Source organism: Sabethes cyaneus, chromosome 3, assembly GCF_943734655.1.
Source record: "Sabethes cyaneus chromosome 3, idSabCyanKW18_F2, whole genome shotgun sequence".
In the NCBI taxonomy this organism is placed as follows: Eukaryota; Metazoa; Arthropoda; class Insecta; order Diptera; family Culicidae; genus Sabethes; species Sabethes cyaneus.
The window spans coordinates 22168475-22179266 of NC_071355.1; the positions used below are offsets into that span (position 1 = coordinate 22168475).

General features: G+C 47.2%; 1 protein-coding gene across 1 annotated transcript; it reads right to left on the reverse strand.

The window, feature by feature from the left end:
• Positions 1–241: 241 nt before the first annotated feature.
• LOC128741680 (fatty acid synthase) lies at positions 242–7659 on the reverse strand. The gene is made up of 5 exons (XM_053837641.1): positions 7390–7659; positions 5118–7324; positions 4637–5057; positions 2063–4566; positions 242–2000 (listed from the first exon to the last, which is right to left on the reverse strand). The coding sequence occupies exons 1-5, from the start codon at positions 7657–7659 to the stop codon at positions 242–244; spliced, it is 7161 nt and encodes a 2386-aa protein (XP_053693616.1).
• Positions 7660–10792: the final 3133 nt, after the last annotated feature.

Here is a 10792-nt window from a genome sequence, read left to right on the forward strand (position 1 = left end):
CAACTAAGCTAACAATGAAAATATTCGTTAAATTAAGTCTGCACAAACAAGACACACACATTTGAAATAAACTAACTTTTATTTTCTCAAATAAATAAATTGTTTTTCGTTAATGTTTTGAGGTGCCTGGAACGTAGCGATTAGAAAGCATGATAAAGAGAGCCACTTACTAGCTAGCTGTGTCATCTGTGGTGATTTTTCGAGTGTGTTCATCCCGATGATGGGAGATTTATTGGGCATTTTATTCCGCAATCACACTACTTTGCAGATATTTCTGGAAGGAGCGATCCGATTCCAGCACCGGGTCCGATTCGGTAATGATCTGCGTCAGTTTCGGATTTTCCAGCATCGTGATGTGGTTACCCTCGAGGAACTTCAAGCTGACGTTACCTTTCGTGTACTCCGAGAGACCGTAATCTTCCTCGATGTCTACGACGGACACTTCGGTGGGACGAACAAGCGTGATCGGTGACTCGAGCGGTTCGATTTTGCTGATGTCGGTCAGTAGGGTGATCTTGATGCGGTTGAACAGAGCCTTCGTCATCATCCGCAGGTAGTTCTCGGAGTAGACGTTTTGATCCTTGGCCAGTTCGAGCAATTTATCGATACGCGATTCGAACGATGTGCACTCCGTGATGATTGGCAGTACGTCGGTGGTTTCTTCCGGGAAAATGGTGTTCAGGATGCCAGCTATCAATACGATTTGAATGGACTCTTCGGTCCAGTTTTCGGACATCTGATCTATGGCCAGTTTGTGCAGGAACTTGGGGGCACCGTCAATCAACAGGATTTGACCACGTTTACCAGTTTCCTCGAGAATACGAGCAAGTTCGAGTGTGATGAAGGCTCCAAACGAGTAGCCGACCAGGAAGAAATGTTCGGTTCCTTTGAACACAACATCGACTACTTCCGATGCTAGGAATTGGCAAATCTCTGCGACACTGGTCATGTTGATGGTGTTGGTCAGTTGCGTTATGAAGGTTGGTAGGGTCAACTGACCCGCAATGCTATGCCAGGCATTGCCGGCAACTCCTTCGATACCGGGGGTCAACAGGACGCATGCATTGTACTTCTTCGAATCGTTCTCCGACTGCAGTCGAAGAATTGTTTGTTCACTGTTGAATTCGTCGCCTAGGTTACGCAGCAGCATAGCCACTCCGGTGGGAGTTTTTTCGTTGGCCAGTTTCAGTTTGACGTTTTCGTCGGCATGAGCCTTTGCTTCTGTCAGTTCCTGAAGTTTCATGAACGTTAAGGACCGGAGGTCCTGTGGTGTAAGGAAGAGTTCATATTCTCGTTCCAGTGTTTGTTTGATTTCAACCGCCATTAAAGAGTCCATTCCCAGCTCCGAGAGCGTCGTGTCCATCGAAACCGATTTGATGTCACGAATGCTCATAATATTCATGACGGATTCGATGATGTTGTCTTTTCCGCTGCTTCGAACACGCTTCTCAGCCACGACCATGCTGGCAACAATCGGATCCGGAGTGGTCAGTAGAGGGTCCAATTCTTGCAGACAAGACGATATACGTTGCTGTAAAGTTCCTCCGATCTCCATGTCCAGCTTATCCTCTTGCATATCAGCCACGAGACCAACTTCTCCGACCGCTCCCCATTGGATGGCCTTGGCCGGGAGCCCACATGCGTACCGGTGCTCGATGATACGCTCCATTACCGAATTAGCCATACCGTAGTTGCTTTGACCGGCATTGCCCCGACCGCAGGAAACGCTGGAGAAAACGATAAAGTACTCCAACCGAGGGCACAGTTTGCGGCTCAGTTCGTCCAGATGCTTGGTCGCTAACGCCTTTGGTCCCATGGATTCCGCGAACTTTTCCACCGTTTGATTCTCGAAGATGCCATCCCGCAACAGAACCGCCAGGTTGTAGATTCCTCCCACCGGCCCGAGCTTATTGGCAGCCACCAGAAGGGCTTCGCAACCCTTTCGGGTTGCGATGTTCTCGGTGTTGATGATTATTTTTACGCCGTACTGTTCCCAGATTCTGCGAAAAAAAATCATAATGTGTTTGTTGATTAGTTTAAAACTTTAGCAGGAAAAACTCACTTGATTCTGTAGGCCTGATATGCTTTGGAAATACCACGGCTTGAGCTCATGACCAGCTTGCGACATCCACGAAGTACCAACCAATCGGCCAGCTCCAAACCGAATCCTCCCAGCCCACCAGCAATCACGTACGAATGATCCGGATTACAGTACATTCGTGGCAGATAGGCAATCGGAACGGACTCCTCGTCGTTCGGGTTTTCACGCACTTTGAGCAGCACTTTACCGACGTGTTTTCCACTGGCTAGATAGCGGAATGCTTGTTCGATCTCGCTAGCCGGGAAGACGTTGCTCTTCAGTGGAACAATAATACCGGCCTGTATGTCCTTCTCGATCATATGCTTCAAGGCCAGTTTTTCCTCGAGCGGTGAGGTGAATAGGAAATCAACCAACACAGCAGTAAACGAGAGCGCTCGCAGGAAGCGATTCAGACCCAGCTTGGTATCGTTAGCCATATCGTACTTGCCGATCTCCAAAAACTTTCCATACTTTCCGAGACAACGTAGCGAAGCGTGCAGCTTATCGTCGGCCAGCGAATTCAGCACGTAATCAACTCCCTTTCCATCGGTGCGATACATGACCATCTTCTCGAAGGATGTATCACGTGAATTTCCGATATTGTCGGCCTTCAGTTTCGGGAACGTTTGCAGTAGGAAATCACGCTTCGCTTGGCTGCCAACCGTGGTGTAAACTTCCAACCCATAGGCCAGACAGACATTGATAGCTGCCAAACCAACACCTCCGCTGCCGGCGTGAATCAGAATTGACTGACCTTTCTGGATGTGTGCATTGACGAAGAGCGAGCAGTAGACCGTGGTGTAGACCACCGGAATGGTAGCTGCCTCCTCGAGCGTCCACCTATCCGGAATGGTCCAGTTGAGCGTGTCTTCACATTCCACGTGCGTTGCCATTGCCCCGGTGGTTACCATACCCATGATGCGACGGCCAGTTTCCCCTATTCCGGAGTATTCGAAGCCAAGTTCGCACTGTTGCTCGATGCGGGTCAGATTGGCAAAGTCGGCCGACAGTTTACCGGACGCAAACATCACATCGCGGAAGTTCAACGAACTGTAGCTGACGCGAACCAGTTCGCCCTTCGGGCGGCGTTGATTGAACGGTCCACTCAGCCAGGTTAGCGAAGAGAGATCTCCCTTGGTTAGGGCGTTGGCATAGCAGTGATCGCGTCGTGGCTTGGTTATGGCCGGTTGAAGCAGTTGCAGGTGGCGGTACGTTCCCCAACGTCCATTGCGGTAGACGTTGATTGCGAGACCCAGTTTTAGGTGTACCTTATAGATCGGGTTGTCCAGCTCGAATGGTGGTGCCTTCGGATCATCTACGAACACACAGCTGACCATTCCACCGTCCGGTTCCTTGCGAATGCAGTTTACTAAGCCGATGATTCCGGAGGTGCTATCTCCCTGGGATACGACGATCACCGAACCTTGCTTGATTGCGTCCCGCAATTTGGTAATCCATTGGTACTGATCGTCGTTAGCCGGAAGGTGGACGATTGTTGGGCTTCCCAGGTATTTGCGTTTTATGCGTTGTAACATCACGTAGGTTTCGTTTTCGACCGGTATGACCGCTATCAGTTGATAGCCGGCTGGTGGTACGATGCTGTCCAGGGCCAGATTGGGTGCCTCTCGAGAGAGGATGAAACCGCTGTCATGCAAACAGCTCGCCGCTTCCTCGATCAGTTCCGGCCGACTGAGACAGTTAACGGAGATCAGGAAGAGGCAATTCGATTGCGTAGATAGTTTACCGTCCTCGACGTGTACGGCACTTAGCGTAATTTGCTGCTGCGACAAGAACATTAGATCGGCCGTTACAAGCGGAAGGTCACCCAGGGCTTCAGCAAACATCGGAGTAATGGGAGTGTCGTTGTGGAAATCGACTTCCACGGCTTTCACCTTTGGAGCGACAATGTTCTCCAGGGCCAACTGGACACAAACTCGGACTGCGTCCGATTTGGACATCTTCGGAGCCGGCAGGTGGGGAATGAATTGGAAGGATTCCAGCACCGGATAGCCCGGAGGCTTTCTGCGTCCAACCGTGCTTGCCTGTAGACCGATGATTTCAATTCCACCACAACGGATCGTGTTCAGCACATCGGAGTACTTGAAGTCGAACACCTGCTGGCCTTCGTCCATTGTGTTGGCAATAGCCAGATGCATCTTCGGATCGATCCTCATACGCTCCAGACCGGTCGGAATCATCAGCGAGCGAGTGTCTTTGCCGACGATCAAACACTGCAGCAAACAGTCGAGGAACGACACCCAATTCAGCTCCCAGTTGACCTTTCCACAGCGAGCGTCCGCTCGAGCTTCCTTGATCGAACGGAACGCACCGTTGTAGTGATATCCTCGCAGACGCAGCTCTTTGTAGAAGTCACGTTCGTACAGCATCGGGTAATCCGACTCCGGCGGGTCGGGAATTTCCGACAGCTGAATGTTCTCGACGTGCTTGATGTAACCGGTCACAACCGCTGCCGAACCTTCGCTGATCTAGTGGGGAGTTCAAATCAAATTGAGTTAAACCTTAATTTTAGGATGAATTAAAACGGGGCAAACTTACTTCGAACCGACCGGTACCCGGTTGCAGCATGATGTGGAACTCAATCTCCTGATCTTTGGCGATCGACGTCGCTCGCAGGAATTTCACGTCTTCATACTCCACTTCCAGATCGAAGTACATCGGTCCCTTAACCATGGCGAGAGTTTCCCAGGCCAGATGCAGATAGGCGGTTGCCGGGAACAGAACCCGTCCGTCGATCACGTGACCGGCAATGTAGCTGTAGTCCTGATCGCTCAGCTTGATCTTCACGCGTCGTTCGCCGCTCTTGGACGATTTCTGCATTTCGAACTTCGTCACGAACCAGTCCTCGTTGTGATCCCAGCGGACCAGATGCGACAGCATCGGTGTACCGCGCGAAACCGGGAACTGTACCGCCGGATAGAGGCGCGAAACCGGAATGTCCAATCCGTTGACGTACAGTCTGAAATGATGGTTTGAATTTTAAAGCAGGTTTTAAACACCCATGTGAATGGGAACTTACTTTCCAAGTGCATTGAACAGATATTGAACGTTGTCCTTGTTGCCACGCTTGGTGAGACCAATGTGCACTGCATTTGGCATGGATTTTTTCAGAATGGCCTGCAGCAATCCGTGCGGTGCAATTTCGATGGTCATTGCATTGTTGGGAAGCAGTGCCGAGGTTTCCTCAAACAGAACCGAACTTAGGAGGTTATTCGTGTGGTAGTGAGCCGACGAGTACTGACTTTCCGTTTGATCCCAGCGAATCTTCGGCACGGAAGAGCTCAACCATTTGGCAGAACGTTTCTTCGGTTCCGGGATTACCTCATTCAGTCGCGCCAGTAGACGTGGTCCCATTTCGGCGATGTACTTGCTGTGGTACGGAATGTTCGAGCATGGGACTTCCTTAGCGAAAATACCCTTTCCGGTAAGTTCTTTCACGAAGGCTTCCACGTTTTCTTTCGGGCCGGAAATGGTGCACGAGTCGGGACCGTTATGGCATGCCACCTCAATGCCGGACGGCAGCATTGTTCGAATCTTGCGATATCCGAGCCCAACGGCAGCCATGGATCCAAAGACGGTCTTCGTTTCCAAACTGGCCATACCACGAGAATAGGCGGACAAAATCATCTGTTCCGCCGTGAAGCAACCATCCGCATAGGCACAACCCAGCTCACCGACCGAGTGCCCAATCACGTAATCCGGTTCGATATCCAACGATCGCAGCACATCCACGATTCCAATTTGAACCGCAGCAATACCAACGAACGAATGCAGAATATTCTCGTATTTGCACTCCTTCGAGGTTAGAATTTCCATCAAATTAAGCCCCCGTTTCTCCAGTACCTTGTGACTTCTTTCTATCGAACTACGGAATATCGGAATGTCTATCAGTGAGCTGCCCATTTCGGTCCACTGCGAACCCATCCCGCTGAACACCCAAACCAGCGGACGCTTGAGTCCGGTATAGTGCTGACAATCTCGACCCAAACACAGCGCATTCTCCGTCCCATTCTTAGCGTAAACACCATAACCACGAAACACATTGCCGGGAATCGATTCGCTCTGAACGTTGTGCACCAAAGCCACATATTCCGCATCCAAATGGCGGTTGCTCATATCGGTCAAAACAACGTCGATCGCTTCCTCCGTTCTGCCCGACCAGGTGATCAGCCGGGGCAGATTATCCTCCGGAATTCCGTGGTTAACCTTATCCTTTGCATTTCCCTTAAGCAGTGCATGAGCATTCGCACCACCAAAACCGAACGAATTGATAGCGATCAACGGTCCGTCCAGTGGCATCACCTCCGAAACCACATGCAGCCGACCTTCCACGAGCGAAGGAATATCGCGCCGGATTTCGGTGAAGTTTATGTTCGGTGGAATCAGCTTGTTCTCAAATGCCAGCACACTCTTGGTAACCGAGCAAATACCGGACGTAGACTCCGAATGGCCGATGTTGGACTTGACGGATCCCACCGGAAGGGGTTTCTTGCGACCGGTGCAGAAAATTTTGTCCAATCCAGCACACTCTTCCGGATCACCGACCACCGTACCGGTGCTGTGCGCTTCAACGTAGTTCACCGTCGAAGGATCAATTTTAATTTCCTGGTAGAACTCGGCAAGCAGTCTACGTTGCATCAAACCCGAAGGATAGGTGATTCCTTCCTCCTTGAAACCATCACAGTTCGTTTTGGAGTAGACAAAGTTAGCGTAAACTCGTTTGGCGTCCTTCGCTTTCTGCAGGTACACCACGGCAATAGCTTCGGAACGGGTGTAACCGGAAGCATCCTTGTCAAACGGTCGGCAATAGCCATCGGAAGCCAGAACGCCAAGACGAGCAAATTGTAGCGTTACATAGGGATGCAGCAGTAGATTGGAACCACCAACGATCGCTGCATCGCACTCTCCATTACGGATAGAATTGAACGCACAATCCAAAGCGTACATAGAACTACTACAAGCCGTATCCAGGAGGAATGACGGACCGTTCAATCCCATGGTATAGGAAATTCGGTTAGCCATCATAGCACGCGAACAACCCGTGATACCGAATCCACCGGAGGAAATCTTTTCGTAGAACCAAGTTTTCTCCGATTCAGCAAAGCACGCTCCAACGAACACCCCAGTCCTTGAGCCACGAAGTGTTTTCGGATTGACTCCGGCGTCAATAACGGCTTCGTAGGCGTGTTCTACCAGGATACGACACTGTGGGTCCATAGTGTGGGCCTAAACACCAACGAAAAAATTTGTAATCCACACCCTAATTACAAACCATTGAAAACCAAACCTACCTGTTTAAAGTGCACCCCGAAAAAGGTAGCGTCGAACTTCTCCAGATTGTTGATCTTTCCCATACGGCGGGGAATTTCGACGTTACTGTGACGCCACCGCGTCTCCTGGTCATCGACCATGTCGATCTTGTTGTACAGGTGGTAGCCAAACTCCTTCACGCTGTCCGAGTTCGGGAATCGGCCAGCGAGACCGGAAATGACGATTTCCTCACCGGGAGGCGGTGGCCTCGCCCGGTGCTCGATAGCAGGATTATCAATTGTGGCACTCATTGTTTTTTTTTTTCGTTCAAAAGTTGCTTTCACCAATTTACACACTAATCACTTTCCAATCACCTCCCAGGTTTCCGAACCCTTCACACCAGTTCAACTTTAACCAGTTTGATTGTCTGAAGTTCACACAAATGGTCCCAACTTAGTTTTTTAAGTAGTCAGTGAGTCCTGCACTGCGATCAAGCTTCCTCAAGCTGGCCAGAGACGTTGACACTGAACTGGATCCACGGCCACGGCAGGCCAGCCACTGCACTAATAGTACACTCCCTCACACGGATACCACGAAGTTATCGACCGCTTGAACACCACTGGACACGGAAACTTCGATTACAACACGATTGCAAGACAGCAGTAGAAGAAAAAGAAAACGGACCCGTCAGTAGAACTCTACACGGCACAGCGACTAGTAAGCTAGTGAACGCCGTACGGCCAACCGAGGGCGTTTTATAGCGTTGACCCTTCGGCACCGCAAACGGAGAGGTTCCTGTGCGAAGCCCCCGATTCGATTAGCGATTCCACGCATCTGATTAATACTTTACTTTCATTAAGCTTTGAACCATCGGTTTGGTGGCGTATGTCCACGGTCATTTTCGATCATACTCGATGTGCCCCGATGTGATACTAAACGCACCGCTCGTGCGGTATTTGCATAACCAGATTTGTTTTCTTTTTTTTTTTCGGTATTTTTGTTAGAAAAGTTATTCACATTTTTACCAAAACTTGACGTGCGACACCTCTATGACGACTTTCATTCTTTATTATGTTCTAAAAACACTGATTGGTTGTCGTCATAGGTGTGTAACGGAACACGGTTAACCTTTCCGTGAACTCTGCCGCGAATCCCATCAGCGAGCTAATACAGTATGCACTGGTTCCGTCGTACCTACGTTTATGCATTTCTGGTTCACTGACAGGCCATGTTAGATAATCGAAGGAAAAGTCACTCAGTAATAATTTTGCTAATAGGTAATTTAGCAGATGCATTCTAAACGTTACATTGAATTCCACAACTGATGAGAATGTAGAATGAAAGCGTTTGTTGAACTCATTAGAAAAAAAAAACTATTTAATGTTATGAAACCTTTACTGTCCCGTATTTCCTGTTTCATTGTTTTAAATCCAAATTCAGGTCTAGTTATAAATTAAATTTCAAGTTTAGTTTCAAGCCTGATTTTATTCTAGTTTAAAGAAACATTCCAATTACAATTTCAAGTGCATCTAATCCCATTGATATCAGTTTTTATTTCAAGTCTAATTTTATTTATTGAAGCGTTTCAGGTCTAATTTTATGTCCAATGTCAAGTTGAATTTCACTTCAATTTAACTTCATGTCCAATTTTAAAACTTTCCCGATTCAACTTCAAGTCCGATTTCAAATCTCGTTTTAAAATCAATTTAGATTTCCATTTTTAGTCCAATTTTATGTTAAGTGTTGGTAAAACTTCAAAAACAACTCGAAAAGTTATGTTGGGCTTGTTCGTTCACTTTGACTCAATGTTGATTCATTTGCCAATACCGTCTCAGTCGAGCAAAATTTGACAAAGTTATGTATGGGACATTTGTAGAACCAGTTATTATCTACAATTTTGCTGAATAAAGTTTTACTGTATCTTTTGTATTTACGGTGCTACAATGCTAGTACCTTATTAGTGACTAAATGAATGCTCATTTAGTTACAAATGACGTACTAGCATTGTATCATCGTAATAACAAAAGATACAGCAAAACACTCTTCAGCAAAATTGAAAATGATAACTAGTTCTACAAATGTTCCATACACAACTTTGTCAAATTTTGCTCCGCTGAGACGGTACTGTCAAATGAATCAACTTTGAGTCAAAGTGAACGAACAAGCCCTGTTCTGTCACATGGAAATTTTTGAAACATTTTTTTTTCTTGTTTTTTAATTTGTGAACATTTGTAGTAGTATTCTAAAACTCAAGAAACAAACAGCACAGAGCAAACCGATTGTAATGGAAATGTTTTCTCAGCATTTTCACCATAGAGGACAGAAGAAGGAGAAATTGCGGGAGGCATAGAGGCAGCCCAGCTAGCACCAACTCGTATATCAATGTACGAAAACTATCGTAAATATCTCCTAACAAACTCGAAATCGTAACTAAAGCTGGATAAAGTGGGATCAAGTTGATTTTCTGTCGTATATAATGATAATGACTGACATACATACGATTTTCAGCACAAAATCGTAGAGTAGTACGGAGCGACTCGCGCTTAATCGGATATTATCGTATATAAATAGTTATATAGTCGTAACGCTCAACATTATTCGTAATCACGTATATCGCCTCCAAAATAGTACGGATATGCCAATTTTGCGCATGGAATACGATTTATTTAGCATGTATATCTGTACGTAATGCTGATTTTTACCTTTCTACTATATAAATATATAGTATAAAGGTACCGTGGACCCCCGTTCGTTTGACCATTTTTAATCTGAACCCCGCTGGTTTGCACGACGTGCAAATTAAAAATGGTACAAATGTCATTCTCAACATGACATCATATGTTTATGCAGACAATGCACATAAACACGATTTGTTTGTACTGACCTAGCGTGTTTAATCGGTTTCACATTTCGTTTTCCTAACGATTAAGATAGAAATTCGATTCGCACTTGCAACTGCCGACTAAGACAAACCACCAAAACAATAACAAAGAGCAGGGCGGCCAGTTCACAGCGGTTTCAGCATATTTCGGGTTACCAGTTGTTCAAATCAAAAAGTAACCCCGTTAGTTTGCATGAGGAATCGTTCAAACGAACGGGGGTCCACTGTATACAAATCACTTGGAAAACCGGAAATGGAAAAAAGGTCCTGCGGGCCGAATGTCATATGCCATTCGACTCAGTTTCGAAAACTGAGCATTTTCTCTCTCTGTGTGTGTGTGTGTGTGTGTGTGTGTGTGTGTGTGTGTGTGTGTGTGTGTGTGTGTGTGAGTGTGTCTGTGTGTGTGTGTCTGTGTGTGTGTGTGTGTGTGTGTGTGTGTGTGTGTGTGTGTGTGTGTGTGTGTGTGTGTGTGTGTGTGTGTAACGCTTTTAATCTCACTCACTTCTCGGAGATGGCTGGACCGATTTCAATGTTCTTAGTGTCAAATGAAAGGTCTAGGTGTC

Excerpts from the sequence above, each read along its gene's own strand:
- LOC128741680 (XM_053837641.1), bottom strand. The coding sequence starts at position 7,659 with ATGAGTGCCACAATTGATAATCCTGCTATCGAGCACCGGGCGAGGCCA. Across the intron at positions 5,058-5,117 it reads CTGTTCAATGCACTTGGAAA|ACTGTACGTCAACGGATTGG; the intron begins GTAAGTTCCCAT and ends CCATCATTTCAG. Across the intron at positions 4,567-4,636 it reads CGGGTACCGGTCGGTTCGAA|ATCAGCGAAGGTTCGGCAGC; the intron begins GTAAGTTTGCCC and ends ACTCCCCACTAG.